The following is a 19258-nucleotide window of genomic DNA, read 5'->3' as shown; positions in this document are numbered from 1 at the left end:
ATAGGCCATGAGATTATGGTCTCATTTAGCTTGGCAGGTCTTCTCATGCACAGCATATTTCCAAAAGTCTTGGTCACCAGTATACAAAAATTATGATAATATACACAAAGATATGATCTGCAGAAAAACAAAATGTGTTTTTCTTAAATATAATTCTGAAAAGACAGCAACTAATTTACAAAACACAGTGGTGAAATGATATGTAAAATGCTTAAAACTCAAGTGTTTTGCTTTATGAGACATATGCCAATCATTATATGTGCAAAAGAAGAAAATTAAGGAAAGAAATGAGAAAGGGAAACAGAAGAGGAGAGAGGTAGAAGGTAAGAGAAACAACATCAGAAACTTACCTCTGCAACCATTGCACTTAAATATATATCAAATAGCTTTTTTGCATAATCACTCATAAATTCTGGGTAATGATGTGCAAGGGTACCAAAAAGCAGGTAGATTTTGGCTCTCACTGCAAGAAAAGAATAACTTTTTTTGTTGTATTTCTGGACAGTCAATATGCCAATAATAATAATAAACAAAAGCACTGGTTCAGTTTCATTATATAATAAACAATAATTGGCACTCTGTTGGTTTTGATGATAAGGGCTCTAGTTGATCTGATCAATAGAACAGCCTGCTTATGAAATTAATGCACAAGGCTGTGTGGTAAGTAGCTTGCTTACCAACAACATAGTTCTGGGTTCAGTCCCACAGCGTGGCACCTTGGGCAAGTATCTTCTACTATAGCCTTGGGCAGACCAAATCCTTGTGAGTGGATTTGGTAGACGGAAACTGAAAGAAGCCTGTCGTATATATATATATATATATATATATATATGTTTGTGTGTTGGTGTTTGTACCCCCACCATCGGTTGACAATTGATGTTTGTGTGTTTACATCCCCAGTAAATGTAGAATAAAATTTTAAAAAAAGAAACAAGATTAACTGGTTAAAGTAAAATGGCTAGTTTTAGAGTTTACTGACGCTACAAAACATCATCATCATCATCGTTTTAAAGTCCGCTTTCCATGGGTTGGACAATTTGACTGAGGTCTGGTGAACCAGATGGCTGCACCAGACTCCAATCTGATCTGGTAGAGTTTCTACAGCTGGATGACCTTCCTAATGCCAATCACTCCGAGAGTGTAGTGGGTGCTTTTAAGTGCCACCAGCACGAGGGCCAGTCAGGCAGTACTGGCAACAGCCACGCTCAAATGGTGCTTTTTGTGTGCCACCTGCACAGGAGCCAGTCCAGCGGCACTGGCAAAAGAGACCGATGGAATAAGTATTAGGCTTACAAAGAATAAGTTCTGGGTTGATTTGTTTGACTAAAGGCAGTGCTCCAGCATGGTTGCAGTCGAATGACTAAAACAAATAAAAGAATAGAAGAAAAAGTGCCTAAGCACTCCACGGACACTCATACCCTTAACATAGTTTCCAGGGAGATTCAGCGTGACACAGAATGTGACAAGGCTAGAGTTTTGAATTACAGGTGATACTCATATTTACCAGCTGAGTGGATTGGAAAAATGTGAAATAAAATGTATTGCTCAAGGAGAAAACACACTGCCAGGAAGTGAACTCATCACGTTACAATTGTGAATCACACACCCTAACCACTAAGCTATGTACTTTCACGCTATATAACAAATCAACTGTTTGATTTATTATTCCGTTAATCCCTCAATTAGGCATCTTGGCCAACTAGGGACAGATCTTTTTCACAGGAGCAATTTTCTCTATGAAACATTCGAAGCTCCCTTTGAAATCAAATATCTCTTTAAAATATGCTCAGAGCCCCCAAATTCAGAAACAACATACATAAAAACTGGATGGCCATGGCAACAGGAAATATCAAGCTAACAGTGGATCCTATACTAACATATCAGATATATCATCATCATCATTGTTTATCGTCTGAACAGGAGTTGGCCAGACTTTAAATTGTCTATTGTGGCATAGTTTCTCAGGTGGATGCCCTTCCTAACGCCAACCACTTTATATTGTGCTAGGTGCATTTTACACCACTGGCACTGGTGCATTTACACAGGCACGAGAGCATTTTGTGTGGCACTGACACCTGTAAAGGACAAGCCTGTATGTAATGATGACAGTGATTTTATTTGGCCTGATGTGTCTTCTCAAGTACAGCAAATTGCCACTGCTCCTGGTTCCTTGTTTCTTCAGTGAGGTCCAGCATCTGAAGATCCTTTCTCACCACTTCATTCCATGTTTTCCTGGGTTGACCCCCTTCCACAGGTTCCCAGGACACATGGGTTACTTAAATGCTGACTGTGATGGGTTAAATCAAGATGATTGCCCCTGTTGTCTCCACAGTAATTCAGGATTATCAGGCTTCAATATTGTATGTAACATATATCATCATCATCATCATCGTTTAACGTCCGTTTTCCATGCTAGCATGGGTTGGACGGTTCGACCGGGATCTGGGAAACCAGAAGGCTGCACCAGGCCCCAGTCTGATCTGGCAGTGTTTCTACAGCTGGATGCCCTTCCTAACGCCAACCACAGGTGCAAGGCAAGGCTGGCAACAGCCACGATTGGATTGATGCCTTTTATGTGCCACCGACACGGAAGCCAGTCTAGGCGGCGCTGGCATTGGCCACATTCGGATGGTGCTTTTTACTCAAAACAATGACACAAGCAATGACCATCAAAATGAATAATTTTGCTAGATAATATTTTAGTAGATTGAAATGGTTGACACCTCTCACTTGCAATGTTTTCATAGTTTAGTATTTAAGAAAAGAAAACTCACAAAAACACAGTTATCCTATGAGGTCAAACTAGAGTCAAATCAAGGCCTGGAGGGAAAGTAGCATATATAGTTGCCAGAAATAAAGATGCAAAATTGCTTTAAAAAAACAGAAGCAAACATATTTTTTATAGAGATCCCTGACTTCAGTCTTTATAGCCATAGTTATAAATATATGAATTTATAGGCAAACAACTAACCAGTTAATTTAGTTTTTGATGGGTTCGCAAGCTCCATAAGGAATTTCCTGATAAGGCCTGGAATGTCCAATTCACTGATTTGGTAATATCCTGAAGAAGCTTCAAGGACCTGAATAATGATAAATTCAGTAGAATAAAGTGTGTGTGTGTGTGAGAGAGAGAGAGAGGGAGAGGAGTGAGTGAAAGGGAGAGAGAGAAAGAGAGAGAGAGAGAGAGCGAGAGAGACCAAGTGAGCACAAAGATGTAAGTTCTAATGATATTTTATCAAAGTTTCATTAACGTTTCTTACCTATGGTTAAAGCTATTGTGTAAAGAATTACCAAATGACGCAGTACTGAAATTACATAGATTAGGTGTTAATTCATGTTCTTTGCAAATTTAAGCATGTACAAACTGAAACCAGGCAGCGAGCTGGCAGAAACGTTAGCACGCCGGGCGAAATGCTTAGTGGTATTTCGTCTGCCGTTACATTCTGAGTTCAAATTCCGCCGAGGTCGACTTTGCCGTTCATCCTTTCGAGATCAATAAATTAAGTACCAGTTACGCACTGGGGTCGATGTAATCGACTTAATCCGTTTGTCTGTCCTTGTTTGTCCCCTCTGTGTTTAGTCCCTTGTGGGTAGTAAAGAAACAGGTATTTCGTCTGCCGTTACGTTCTGAGTTCAAATTCCACCAAGGTCGACTTTGCCTTTCATCCTTTCGGGGTCGATAAATTAAGTACCAGTTACGCACTGGGGTCGATGTAATCGACTTAATCTGTTTGTCTGTCCTTGTTTGTCCCCTCTGTGTTTAGCCCCTTGTGGGTAGTAAAGAAACAGGTATTTCGTCTGCCGTTACGTTCTGAGTTCAAATTCCGCCGAGGTCGACTTTGCCTTTCATCCTTTCGGGGTCGATAAATTAAGTACCAGTTACGCACTGGGGTCGATGTAATCGACTTAATCCGTTTGTCTGTCCTTGTTTGTCCCCTCTGTGTTTAGCCCCTTGTGGGTAGTAAAGAAACAGGTATTTCGTCTGCCGTTACGTTCTGAGTTCAAATTCCGCCGAGGTCGACTTTGCCTTTCATCCTTTCGGGGTCAATAAATTAAGTACCAGTTACGCACTGGGGTCGATGTAATCGACTTAATCCGTTTGTCTGTCCTTGTTTGTCCCCTCTGTGTTTAGTCCCTTGTGGCTAGTAAACAAATAGTACAAACTGAAATCAATTTCAGCAAAGGTATTTTATCATTATTTGTAATGTGCATATATATAAAATACATACAGGCATGGCTGTGTGGTAAGAAGCTTGCTTCTACAACCACATGGTTCCAGGTTCAGTCCCACTGCATGGGACCTTGGGCAAGTGTCTTCTACTATAACCTCGAGCTAACCAAAGCCTTGTGAGTGGATTTGGTTTATGGAGACTGAAAGAAGCCCGTCATATATATGTATATATTTAGGTGTATGTTTATGTGCCTTTGTTCCCGCCCCTAACATCGCTTAACAACTGCTGTTGGTGTGTTTACATCTATGTAACTTAGCAGTTTGACAAAAGAGACCGATAGAATAAGTGCTAGGCTTACAACGAATTAGTCTTAGGGTCAATTTCTTTGACTACAAAAACTCCCTTTAACCCTTTATTGTTTGCATTATTCTGCCAAAACTAATGCTTTTTTATCCACATTGTTTTGAACTAATCATGCATTATCTTGTAGCTATGAGATTTTGATGAGGCAGCTGTTAATTTTTAAAATGATATTGTAGGGTTGGTGTGAGAGACCAGATCTGGCCAGTTTGAACATAAAACAGGCAGAATACTTTTGGCTCGATATGGCTGGTTTAAATCCTAAAGGCTTAAGGTGGTGCCCAAACATGGCCGCAGTCAAGTGACTGAAACAAGTAAAAAAATAAAGAAAAGAATAAGACATTTTTTTTTCTTCAACTGGTTTCAGCTCTTGGAATGTGACAGCTGTGGTGTCAAACTCAAGGGTTTTTAGTTCAAGATATATTTGGCACAGAACAGGAGGTACCCCAATCTAAAGAAAGAAATGAATATATAACTGACAGCTACTTTAGCACTATTAATCCACACCCTCCTTCCTCTACATCTATTATTAATATAATTCTTAAGATGAGGAGCTGGCGGAGTCATTAGAGCACCAAGCTAAATGCTCAGCGGCATGTGGTCTGTCCTTACTGTCTGAGTTCAAATTCTATCAAGATCAACTTTACCTTTCATCCTTTAGGGGTTGATGAAATAAGTATCAGTAGAACACTGCGATCAATGTAATTAATATACCCTCTCCCGTAAATTTCAAGCCAAGTATCTATAATAGAAAGGTTTATTACTATAATTCTTATGAGACAAAGGAGCCTCTGTGCAGTTGAAGAACATACCAGAGATAGCAACTAAATCTCTTTCAAATAATATTCTGCTGCCTTAGAAAAAAGACACAATAACATGCATTGCAACTGGATTGCCTAATCAGGTCAAACCAAAAGCTAAACAACAACTGCATCGGCTGGGTGGTCACTCCGAAAAGCTCTATCAGTGACGTTTTCATTTCAATCAAAGGAGAGGGGCTTTCTCCGTCCGGGTTGTGGATCCGTGGAATAAGCTGCCGGACGAGATAGTGAAGATGCCACCGACCGCTCGGTTCAAAGTCTCTCTTGACCAGAAATGGCCTGAACTCTTTGCATGAACACCCTCCCTGTACATAACTCCATGTCCCCCTACATGGCCTTGCTTTTTGCTTTTTGAGCCAAAAAATTAACTTAACTTAACTTAACAACTGCAGTTTCTGTAACCATTATGCTAACACATTTCACTTTTCTATAGAGTCTCACATCCAAATCATACACTGGTCAACTGAAATATTTATCGCATTCCTTCATTGTCATATTTGCAACACAGGGTTCTCCCTGCCTATTTAGCCTGTAACAGGATGAGAGATTCCCGCACTGGATGGGTGCTGCTTGCATCCTTTACATCAAATATTAATTGAAGAAAGAGTCAAGATTTTCCGTTAACTTCAACAGTATAAATACATATTCTTTGATTTGCAATATAAACATTTCCTTCCTCTGGGCGAATCGGCAACCTAGGAACTTATTGGCAGTAATCTAGTGGAGTGAGTCAATCCTGCCCGTTCAAGCATAACGGGGATGTGCCACAAGGTAGCAGCTCAAGAGAGCTGCTGGAGGCACGTCTGTATCGTTCAGCTGCTAGCATCAATAAAAGGGAGATACAAGAGAATTTAGCTGCTGCTAGTTTTCTGCACATGCGCATGAGGGAACTTCCGGCAGGCCTTCCGGAAGATTCCAACCCTGCGCTTGCATGCTGGAGATTTCCAAGATGGCGTCACTACAAGCCACACGATGTCTTGGAAACAGTTTTGCAATTCATATTTCACCTTCTGAAAAAGAATGTAGGCATACAATGTCAAGGCGGCAAGCTGGCAGAATCGTTAGCATTTCGCCCGGAGCGCTGCTTAGCGGTATTTCATCTGCTGTTACGTTCTGAGTTCAAATTCCACCGAGGTCGACTTTGCCTTTTCTCCTTTCGGGGTCGATTAAATAAGTACCAGTTACGCACTGGGGTCGATATAATCGACTTAATCCGTTTGTCAGTCCCTGTTTGTCCCTGCTGTGTTTAACTCCTTGTGGGTAGTAAAGAAATAGGTATACAATGTCTAAAATAATCTTGACTTTGATCATACATTTGGCCACTTTTGCTACAAGAACTAGAAAATTTTTAATTAAATATCAGCTACACCAACTCCCTCAGTCTGGGAAGACTGTGAAACTCACGGGCAATACTTGCCCCACGGACGAAAATGTATGTAAATACGAAAATATTTACTTCCCATAGACTTGATTATGCAATTAATACATAAAATAAAAATAACCAGGTCTAAGGGAGGTAACTTTTTCATTGATTGTTTTTTAAATTAATTTTTTAAAACCCAAATAACAGGAGCAGGTGTAGCTGTGTGGTAGGAAGTTTGAGGGCCGGAGGTAGGGAAGCTAGGGGGTCGGAGGGAAGGGTCCTGTCTTGGACGGAAGACCCGGATTGGCCTCCGCAGGTAACTGCAGAAGTCATAATGGAGGATGATATGTTCAGGGTGATGGGCTCCTTTCCCAAGGTCCAATATAGGTTTGCTTTTTGGAGCCCCGACTTGGAACTGCAGAATTGCCTGCGGGAGGCATATGCCTTGTCGGGGAGGAAAGGTAAGATAAAACACAGGTGTTATTCAAATTCTTTTACTTCCGACACATGTTTCGAAGATATCACTGGTATTATTCCAAAGGAATAAAATGGTGTAAAACAATGTAATCTTCTCTTCAGGGAAGCGAAGAAATGAAACTGATCAATAAGACATTTTAACAGAAAATGATGAATATGTATAGTGATTAACTGAACGCTATTAATATTGTTTCAAAAAAACGTTATAGGATATAACGTCAGAGGTAGCCTATAGAAATAATACCAGTGATATCTTCGAAACGTGTCAGAAGTAAAAGAATTTGAATAACACTTGCGTTAAACTCTATTTATTTATATATATTATACAAAAAATTCACATAACCCAAAGTTTCTACCTTTAAAAACAAGGAATTAAAACCTATTTACTTGTGTGATTTTTTGCTACCTTGGTAAAGGGGAAAATACACACATCTATTTATATATATATATATTATATTATATTAGAGATAAAACCACTATTAGGCAAATCAAACAGTGAAAAACATAAGCCAATACATAAAATTAATTTTAAAATATAAAAGTTAAAAATAAAAAATTATTTAAATAATTTAAACTTATAAATTTTATATATATATACAAATATATATATATGTATGCATGTATATTTTTATATTTATATATTTATTTTATTAATTAATTAATTAATTAATTAATTTATTAATTTTTTTATTTTTTATTATAAATATCAAAAGTATTAAGAGTTTAATAAAAGATAAAGAGTATATCTAAATATACATCCTATGATCCCCATTGAAAGTTTTATACCAAAATTTATCCATAAAATAATACTCAGTTTGTTGGAATATTCTGTATACTTAACACATTATAATATCATGGTATATCTTTTTTTATGCCTCTGATAGATTGTGCTTTATAAAATGATTTAATTATTATAATTAAAATCTTTAGAGTACAAATTGAAACAGCTGTAAGAGATTATGTTATTTTTTGCAGTTAATAAATGTACATATTAATTGATTTATCTCCATTTTCTTATTTTTCTTGAATTAATATAACCCTTGGTTTATCTAATTACCTATTGTTTATGAGTATTATTATTAATATTCACAACAAATATTAGGTAATGAACCAGTAATTCATTGGATATTACTATCCCTTCATGATGCTTAATTAACCTCATATATACATATATATATATATGATGCGGCTATACCGAAAGGGATGATGTTACTGTTGTTTTAGCCCCAAGAAACATCATTTCTAGCTGGCTATACAACCCCTGTCTGTGTCCTTGTTTTTTTGAACAGGGAGGCCAGCACTCCCATCTAGTGCAAAACAACATCTGCGGACTAGTTTCTGGGTTATTGATCTTTATCAAGACAGACTAGCTGCTTGGCCAGAGAGTGTTGCGGAATATATATATGAATGGATATATATATATGTATATATATATATGTATATATATATATATATATGTCATCATCATCATCATCCTCATCATTGTTTAATGTCCATTTTCCATGCAAGCATGGGTTGGACAGTTTGACCGGGGTCTGGGAAGCCAGGAGGCTGCACCAGGCTCCAGTCTGATCTGGCAGTGTTTCTACAGCTGGATGCCCTTCCTAACGCCAACCACTCCATGAGTGTAGTGGGTGCTTTTTATGTGCCACTGGCACAGGTGCCAGGGGAGGCTGGCAACGGCCATGATCAGTTGGTGCCTTTTACATGCCACCGGCACGGAAGCCAGTCAAGGTGGTGCTGGCATCGACCACGTACGGCTGGTGCTTTTTACATGCCACTGGCTCAGGTGCCAGGGGGTATATATATGTATCTAGATAGATAGATGTGTGTGTGTGTGTGCCTTTGTGTTTATGTTTGTCCCCCATCACTGCTCGCTTGACAACTGGTGTTGGTTTATGTCTCTGTAACTTAGCAGTTTGGCAAAAGAGATCAATAGAATAAGTAGCAAGCTTAAAAAAAAAAGTACTGGTGTTGATTCATTCAACTAAAATATTCAAGGTGGTGCTGTCGTATGACCACAGTCAAATGACTGAAACAAGTAAAAGAATAAAAGAATTACATAAGTTATACACACATGTTTATATATACCACAATACTACATATTTTAAATAGATATTAAATTTACTTACATGCATGAGCAAGTCAAGAGCAACATTTTTCACTTTTGCACTGTCATCTTGGTTGTACTGTAATTTACAAATGCCCTAAATAAAATGAAAGTAAATGATTAAAAGAAAAATAAAGAAACAAGATAAAAACCAATGTAAATGGAGAAACCTTTTAATTCCTAGGCATGTGCATTAAACTGCTGAGTTGCAAGTACTGTTGTCTATGGGAGACAAAAACTAGTGCTTCTCAAACTATCTGATGTGGTGTAGTGACAGTTTTTTTTTATGTATCACCGGGTGCCAGTCAGATGGCACTGGCATTAGCCACAACTATGATTTCACTAGGCTTGACAGGTCTTCTCAAGCATAGCATATCACCCAACATTTGAAAGGTGCTAGTTTTATGTGCCAGTTATGCAACAGTGTCATCGGTCATGACTACGATCTCACTTGGCTGGACAGGCCTTCTCAAGCACAGCATATCACCAAAGGTCTCGGTCACTTGTCATTACTTCCATGAGGCCCAACATTTGAAGATCATGCATCAACACCTAGTCCCATGTCTTCCAGAGTCTGCCTCTTCCACAGGTTGCCCCCACCGTTAGAGTGCACCACTTCTTCACACAGCTGTCCTCATCGACAAATATCACTTGACCATATTAGTGCAGCTGTTTCACTTGCATACATCTGATGCCTCTTATGCCCAACTTTTCTCTCAGGATGCTCACACTGTCATGCATGCACACTGACATTACACATCTAGCGAAGCATACTAGCATAATTTCTTTCAGACCCATGCATGTCCTCAGCAGTCACAGTCCATGTTTCACTGCCAGGTAGCATGGCTGTTTGCCACCAGGCATCATACAGTCTGCCTTTTACTCTGAGAGAGAGAGGTCCTTTTCTACCAGCAGAGGTAGGAGCTCTCTGAATTTTGCCCAGCGTATTCTTATTCTAGCAGCGACGTTCTTGGAGCATCACCCTAGCTACTGACTTGGTCACCTAGGTAACAGAAGCTATTGACTACTTCTAGTTTTCTCCACTAGCATGTGATGGAATCTATTTTCTGTACATTTTTAGTGTTAATTGTACCTGTGCACACAAAAAAACTAGTTTCCCTGTTAACCTTCCTCTGATATTGCTGTACCTTTTATGTGTCCATAGCTTACACCAGGTACATCTTATGGAGTTTCTACCTATGCCTTTACTACAGATTGAGCAGGGCCATCTACCTGAAGGGATTGTGATATGTACTACATATGAAGGAAAATAAGCTTAATTTTAAATTCGCACTTCTTTACAACATAAATCAACACAAAATTCAAATTTACATCACTCAAAACTGTGTTTGAATTGATGACGGTGAACTTACTGGACATACCATACAGACATATCTGCACAATGTAGATCAATAGTTTTAATATAAATGGTTACATGCAGGCATGGCCATGTGGTAAGAAGCTTGCTTCCCAACCATATGGTTCCTGGTTCAGTTCCACTGCATGGGCACCTTGGGTATGTGTTTTCTACTATAACCTTGGGCCAACAAAAGCCTTGTGAGTGAATTTGGTAGATAGAAACTGAAAGAAGACTGTTGTGTGTATATACATGTGTGTGTGTGTGTGTGTGTGTGATGGTTTTCTTTCAGTTTCTGTTTACCCAGTGTGTGTATGTGTGTGTGTGTGCATGACTGTGTGTATGTGTCTTAATGTCTGTATTTGTCCTCCCCACCAGTTGACAACTGCTTTTGGTATGTTTACCTTTATGCCCCCATAACTTAGCAGTTTGGCAAAAGAAACTGATAGAATAAGCACCAAGCTTAAAATAAATAAGTACTGGGTTTGGTCCATTCAACTGAAAATTCATCATTGTGGTGCCCCAGCATGGCCGCAGTCTAATGACTGAAACAAGTAAAAGATATAAAAGATATGCTTATATTTACAAACATTTTATGTGTTTTTTTAAAAAATTTATTTGAATTTAGTGACAAGCAAATATGTATTATATAAAGCTTACTATGAGATCAGCAGCATATGGTTGTAGATATTCTCCAAACTTCTCTGCAACATTGATCAGCATTGTCAATACCTCATGTCGAATTTCAGAAGACTAATAATGAAAGGTAAATAAAGATAGCAGTGTGTAAGTAATTATATTTTTAGTGATGGAAATAATTTTTTTTTATTAAATCATAATGTTATGAATAAAAAAAATGAGACTACACATCAACATGATCTACTACATAATCTTTATGCATTGACACATGTTAATGCACATATGTATGCATGCACTCACACATAAACAAACATGCAAACAAGGAAATCAAGATGTCTCAACATGGTTACTGGCTATGCTAGAAATAGCAGCCATATTTTTCTCTAGTATTGCCTTTGATCGAGATCAGTAGTACCTTTGATCGAGATCAGTAGTACCTTTGATCGAGATCAGCAGCACCTTTGATCGAGATCAGCAGTACCGTTGATCGAGATCAGCAGTACCTTTGATCTCAGTTCTGTTTGATCAAATCTGATCAGCAGTACCTTTGATTGAGATCAGCAGTAACTTTGATCGAGATCAGCAGTACCTTTGATCGAGATCAGCAGTACCTTTGATCGAGATCAGCATTACCTTTGATCGAGATCAGCAGTACCTTTGATCGAGATCAGCAGTACCTTTGATCGAGATCAGCGGTACCTTTGATCGGGATCAGCAGTACCTTTGATCGAGATCAGCAGTACCTTTGATCGGGATCAGCAGTACCTTTGATCGAGATCAACAGTACCTTTGATCGAGATCAACAGTACCTTTGATCGAGATCAGCAGTACCTTTGATTGAGATCAACAGTACCTTTGATCGAGATCAGCAGTACCTTTGATCGAGATCAGCAGTACCTTTGATCGAGATCAGCAGTAACTTTGATCGAGATCAGCAATACCTTTGATCGAGATCAGCAGTACCTTTGATCGAGATCAGCAGTACCTTTGATCGAGATCAGCAGCACCTTTGATCAAGATCAGCAGCACCTTTGATCGAAATCAGCAGTACCTATGATCGAGATCAGCAGTACCTTTGATCGAGATCAGCAATACCTTTGATCGAGATCAGCAGTACCTTTGATCGACATCAGCAGTAACTTTGATCGAGATCAGCAATACCTTTGATCGAGATCAGCAGTACCTTTGATCGAGATCAGCAGTACCTTTGATCTCAGTTCTGCTTGATCAAATCTGATTTCAAAAATTTGCATTAAGCCTATAGGCTCACAAGGACAGGGCTTATTGGGATTTTCAAGCCATTTAAGCTGAGAGTACAAGACTCTTCTAACTTGAACAAGACACCAGTCTGTTGCATGGTGAGCATAGTTAACCACTGGTACCCATTTTCAGCTGCATGTGACTGGAGCAACTTACAAAGAAGTACCTTGCTCAAGCACACAATATGCTATCCGGTCCAAGAATTGAACCTATGATCTAATGAACTCAAGGCCAACACTCTAACTGCTAGGTCATGTGTCTTCACATGGTTGACTTAGGATTAAACAATAATTGTTTTAAATTTATGTAGAAGGCCAGCAATTTTGTGGGGATAGGGTTTATTGATATCACTGACTTCTAGTTATTCATTTTTATCTTATGTCTATTGTACCTGGAAGGATGAAAACAAAATTGAACTCAGCAGGATTTGAACTCAATGTAAAAAGTTGGAAAAAAAAATATTGCAATATTGCCTGACACCCTAAGGATAAAATATTGCAAGGCATTTTGCCTGACACCTCCAAAAGACAGTCCACTGTCTTTTAGAGCAAAACAATAACAACAGTAGGAACATTGAACTGTCATTAGGAAAGTAATGCACATCCAATAACAATGAATACAGGCTAATGAAAATTGAATATTTAGCAAATGAAGGAATGATTAAATGCCAAAATTTTCAGATTAGTGAGAAAAAGTATGTATGGAAGAATTGATAAGTTCATCAATCATCATCATCATCATCATTATCATCATTTAACGCCCACTTTCCATGCTAGCATGGATTGGACGATTTGACTGAGGTCTGGCGAATCAGATGGCTGCACCAGGCTCCAATCTGATCTGGCAGAGTTTCTACAGCTGGATGCCCTTCCTAACGCCAACCACTCTGAGAGTGTAGTGGGTGCTTTTACGTTCCACCAGCACGAAGACCAGTCAGGCGGTACTGGCAACGGCCACGCTCAAATGGTACTTTTTACGTGCCATCTGCACAGAAGCCAGTCCAGTGCCACTGGCAACGACCTTGCTCGAACGTTTTTTTCACATGCCACCAGCACAAGTGCCAACAAGGCAGTGTCCATTCTCCATGCTGGCATGGGTTAGATGGTTTGACTGGAACTGGAAAGCTGGAGAGATGCACTGGACTCCAGTCTGTCTTGGCTTGGTTTCTATGGCTGGATGTCCTTCCGAACACCAGCCACTCCATAGCATGTAGTGGGTGCCTTTTACAAGTCACCAAAAACAAAAAGAAACAATAATGATTAATTTCCAAAGAGATTGGACATGGAATGGATTATACCAAGATATTTAATGTGGGGGAAATACTGGTTCAAAATTTTGGTACAAAGCCAGCAATTTCAGAGGCGGTGGTAAGTTGATTACATTGATGCCAGTACTCAACTGGTACGGCGATCTTTCGGTACAAATACCATAACTGCCAAGTCTGTTTGTTTACATTTGAAGAAGAAGATCGTAAATTTCTTTTTTTTTATATAAGTGGGGTTAGGGTTAGGGGTGGAGGAAAAGGGTTTCTTTTTTCTTCAGAAATGTAAATAAACCCACATGGGTTTATATTTGGCAGTTATGGTACTTGTACTGAAAGATCGCCACTGGTACTTATTCAATCAACCCTAAAAGAATCATCATCATCATGACCCTTTTTTTTTTGGTCCCTAGTTTCAGCTCAGAGCTGCAGCCATGCTGATGCACTGCCGTTTTGCTACACTGTTATTACTGAGAGCCTCCTCTAATATGTGGCACTTGGTGACAAATGGAATTTGATGTAGCTACCCTCATTTGTACCTCTTACCATGAGGTTGGTTCATCTGGGACTTTCGACAGGAAGAGGTCCAGCTTTGATTTAAAAACCCCTACATCTACTTCATGCAGGTTCCTCAGGCTCTTTGGAAAAATATTAAAATGCTGTGGGCCCTTGAAACCCAGGCTGTTGCAGTAACTGATTCTGAAGCATGATGGCGTTGCTGGGATCTTTGGCACTATGCAGTGTCGTCCCGTTCTGGCATTGGTGTAGCTTTCAATGCAAAAATTTGGCACAATTCCTTCCAGGATCTGCATACCTCTCTCATCTTCTCTTCAGGGAGTAGAGTCTTAGCTGTTTCAACCTTTCCCAGTAGCTGAGCTGTTGCAAAGACCATTTAACATCTGCTTTTCATGCTGGCACAAGCTGGATGGTTTGACTGAGAACCAATCTGATTTGGCAAGGTTTCAATAGCTGGATGCTCTTCCTAATGCCAACCACCCCAAGAGTGTAGTGGGTGCTTTTATGTGCCAATCATGTGGAACTGGCATTAGTTGCACTCAAATGGTTCTTTTTATGTGCCAGTCAGGAGGCACTGACACCGGCCAGAAAGGCAAAATCAACCACGATGGCGCTTGAACTCAGAATGTAAAGACTGATGAAATGCTGCAAACCATTTTGCCCAAAGTGCTAACGATTCTGCAAGCTTGCCACCTTACGCGGAGGAAATATTACAGACAACATGAAGTACAGAACATTAGGGTGTTTTACCTGGTCAGCATGGCTTCTGAGGAATGTGGTAATTCCTATTTCTTTATCAAACAGTAGGGTGCATACCGATTCTAGAAGATATAAAATACATTGATTATTAAATCAGTAAAACAGATTTGTTTGTTTTTTTTCTTTCTCTGCACACACACACACACAAACATACGTTATCATCATCATTTAACCCCTTGGTATTTAATCCAGCCATAGCCAACCCAAATATTCTACCTGCTTTATGTTCAAACTGACTGGATCTGGCCTCCTACACCTACCCTACAATGTCATTCTAAAAATAAACAATCAAGGCCAATATGAATGAATACCATAAATCCTCGAGTATAATCCGCATTTTTCCCCAAAATTTAAAGGTCAAAATCCCTATTGCGTACTATATACGAGGTTAAAAATGAAAAATATTTTCTATACAATGTCCGAGTCTCTATTTGCTGTCCGGCAATGTTTATTCAGACGCATTTTGTGATGTTGGGCACGAAAATACCTTAAGCTAAGCCTGAAAGCAATGAAGTCATAAAAGAATCATCCATAACTTACAGTAAGCAACATTTATTAAAATAAAAGTATTCAGAACACAGAATAACATGTAACAAAAGCAATTTGCAAACATATTTACATTCCCATATAACAGTTAAGAACATCACCATTATTGTATTATGCATGCACAGAAGTGTTTGTTCGACTAGGTACTGCTGGCTTAATTATACATGACTTGAGTTAGAGAAGGAGTGTGTATTATACACAAGGTTTAGGTTTTTCAGAGGTACAGCCCACTAAAAATCCCCTGCGTATTATACTCAAGGGCGGACTATACTCGAAGATTTACGGTAAGCATTATTTTTGATAGGGTATTCTGAATGCTATAGGATTAATGTCTGTTTTCCATGCTGGCGTAGGTTGGATGGTTTGACAGAAACTGGCAAGTCAGAAGACTGCACCAAGCCCTGCTGTCTATTTTGGTATGGTTTCTGTGGTTGGATGCCCTTCCTCATGCCAACCACTTTATAGTGTACTGCATGCTTTTTATGTGGCACCAGTGGCATTGAGGTCACCAAGTAACTTGCAGGACAAGACCTCTCAACTAGCAGGAGTACTATTGAGGGACAGAAAAGGTGTCTTGCATTAGATGAGAAGCATGGCTACCTCAGGTGGGAAGTGGGAGGAGAGAAAGATGGTGAAGATGTGACAGGGTTGGAGCAGCGGCTGTACACTCAAGTTACAGGAAGGTGCATATAGTGAAATCAACCAGGGACTGGAGAATATGAGTGGATAGGTGAGTTCACAGAATCGCAAAGGGAAAGTGGGGGATGGAGGTGAGGAGGGAAGGTAATGAGGGGGTATTAGGAAGATATGCTGTGGGGAGGAGATTCAACAGGGACATATTGTGTGCAGGTAGGGAAATGAGGAAGAATGGAGGGGAGTACAGCGGAACTTGAAGAAACAGTAAAGTTTTTTTCTATGAAAGGGCTTTCTTTTTAATCAAATATTCTAAATGGTATTATTTATCTATTTTGAGTTGTACCAGATTGAGTTTTTTTTAGTAGACTCCAATAATCAATGCCTCTCATACTGTCTGTCTTTCTTCTTATTGACCTCTGGAGTGCTTCCACTTTCATAATGAGTTGCTTCATATGGGGAGACCACAGTGGGCAACAGTACTCAAGGAGAGGTTGGGCAAAAGTAGAGTAGAGAAGGATGATGGTGTATGCATCTCTAGACTGGAAAGTTCTCAGAATCCAGGAGCACACCTTGCGGGCCAAGTCAACCTTGCTGTTTATGTGGGAACTCCAGCTTAGATTGTTATCAACAATCACTCCAATCTCTGATGTTGTTGGATGAGACTAGGGAGCCACCTGAGGGAAGAGCATATGGTAATTTCAGAGTATCCTCTTTTCCAAAGTGAATCAAATCAAACTTATCTTCATTTAGAAGCATATTGTTTTTTCCCTCCCTTTGGACAACAGCAAACAGATCTGACTGAAGGCATGTTCAGTCTACCATACCTATTTCTTTACTACCCACAAGGGGCTAAACACAGAGAGGACAAACAAGGACAGACAAATGGATTAAGTCGATTGTATTGACCCCAGTACATAACTGGTACTTATTTAATCGACCCCGAAAGGACGAAAGGCAAAGTCGACCTCGGCGGAATTTGAACTCAGAACATAGTGGCAGACGAAATACGGCTACGCATTTCGCCCGGCATGCTAACATTTCTGCCAGCTCGCCGCCTTACCATACTGTTTATGGCTTTCTGGAGTTTGGAATCATCTGCGAAGATTTTCAATGTAGAATGTTTGATGACATCTACTATGTCATTGATATAAATAATGAAGAGGTGTGGGCCCAGCACAGTACCTTGTGGGACACCACTACTGACTTTGGCTGAGCTGAATTGTATTCCCTCAAACATGTTGGGTTCTGTTCATCAGGAAATACTTTATCCGCTGCAACAGCTTTCCACAGACTCCAATGTTGGACAGTTTTTTCAGCAGGATTTTGTGGTCCACTCTGTCAAATGCCTTGCTGAAATCAAGGTGTGTGACGTCAGTGTTGGAGCCTTCTCCCAACACTTTTAAGATGTCATCAAAACAGTGCAGAAGCTGCGACAGGCAGTCCCTCCCATCACGGAAACCATGCTGGTTGGGGTTCAGCAGATTGTTGTCTTTGCGGAAGTGAGTTACTCGCAATCTCACCACCCTCCCAAATACTTTAATGATATGAGAGGTGAATGAAATCAGACGGTAGTTCACAGCAAGAGATTTGTTTCATTTTTTCAAGACGGAAAGATAGACTGGGATAGAAAATGATCAGGAATGTAGCCTGCATCAAGTGAGTTTCTCCAGAGCTCAGCAAGAGGAGGTGCAATTTGATGTTGACACATCTTCAGGACAGTGGTTGGAAACTTATCGAGACCTACTGCCGAGTTGTGTTTAACCTTATTTATTTCTGTTAGGATATCAGGAGCACCAAAAGTTATGTCATCACTGATACTAGCCAGATCAACCGCATTAGTGTTACTGAAAACAGAGCAGTATTGTCTCTGCAGTATCTTGTACATGGATTTTGCATCATCATGTAGAGTGTTGTTCTCGTCAACCAGAGAGGACCAACAGTGAAAACAGCGTCTTTATGGGTTTTTTTTTTTTGCAAGTGAAAAGAACACTTTGGGATTGAGTTTTATTTTCTCAATGGCCCAACTCTCTTCAGCTGCTCTTTGTTAATGATGGTCATCATGCTTTTTGGGAGGTTGTGTTTTTTCGATTCGAGTGGTGCAATGGCAGTCGAATGGGTGAGTTGCTGCTGGCAGTATTTAAGTTGGTTGGTTTTCTTGTTAATTCTTTTTATTTTTCTGATAATTGCTCTTCTATTTCTAGGGATTCTGATTTGTATACTGATCTTAATGGAGTATGTTTTGTGCATATATATGTCACCGTATCTATAAATGCCTGCCATTATGATTTTATGTTGGTGGGGGTGTAGTGCTTGCGAGAAGGCCTAATCAATTTGTGAAAGATCATGATTGATTGCATCCCAGTCTGCATTATGAAGATCCATAGTGTCAAATGGATGGACTGGAGAGATGTCACTGGATTTGATCTTTGGGTGGTAGAATCTCAGATCACAGAGAACCATGTCATGGTCTGAGAGTAGTGGATTTTTTTCCACTGCAATATCGTGGATAGTGTCAGTGTGGTTACTGAACACTAAGCCGAAGGTGTTTTTGTGACACCTTGTTGGGTTGGTTTGAGACCAAGATGGGTCAGGAAAAACTCATCCATGAAATCAAAAAGCAATTCTACTGCTTCCTTATCAGGGGTTGAAGTGGAAAAACTTGGTTTCAAGCTGTTTGTGGACCAGTCAACACTGGGAAGGTTGAAGTCATCTATCATTAATATGTTGTCAGCATGACACTGATGGATGAAACACTTGATATTGTTGAGGTATTCCTTGAAGTGTAGTAAATTAGTTAGGGGTGGCCTATAGAGCCCAGCTCTTATTTAATTGTTGGTTTTACTATACACATAAGCTGCTTCACAGTAGCCTTTAGTAAATACGTCCATTGTTTCAACCGAAAATGGCAGTCCCACCCTTTCTTCTGCTGACATGATCTGCATGGATGGCTGTAAAATTCTTCACTCTCACCACAGCTTCCA

General features: G+C 39.7%; 1 protein-coding gene across 2 annotated transcripts in view; it reads right to left on the bottom strand.

Annotated features, from left to right (window-relative positions):
* The window catches only part of LOC115211686 (DNA-dependent protein kinase catalytic subunit), a 266170-nt gene that overhangs the window by 233407 nt on the left and 13505 nt on the right, over window positions 1-19258 (bottom strand). For both annotated transcript variants that reach the window (XM_029780332.2, XM_036503287.1), the window contains exons 2-6: window positions 15087-15157; window positions 11321-11413; window positions 9326-9400; window positions 2972-3080; window positions 351-463 (exon numbers count right to left, since the gene is read on the bottom strand). In XM_029780332.2, the coding sequence (XP_029636192.2) occupies window positions 351-463; window positions 2972-3080; window positions 9326-9400; window positions 11321-11413; window positions 15087-15157 (461 nt within the window). The remainder of the gene's footprint in view (window positions 1-350; window positions 464-2971; window positions 3081-9325; window positions 9401-11320; window positions 11414-15086; window positions 15158-19258) is intronic.

The sequence above is a fragment of the Octopus sinensis genome, linkage group LG5 (genome assembly GCF_006345805.1).
Source record: "Octopus sinensis linkage group LG5, ASM634580v1, whole genome shotgun sequence".
In the NCBI taxonomy this organism is placed as follows: domain Eukaryota; kingdom Metazoa; phylum Mollusca; class Cephalopoda; order Octopoda; family Octopodidae; genus Octopus; species Octopus sinensis.
The sequence above is the reverse complement of the archived record's forward strand: the minus strand, read 5'-3'. Positions and strand labels throughout refer to the sequence as shown.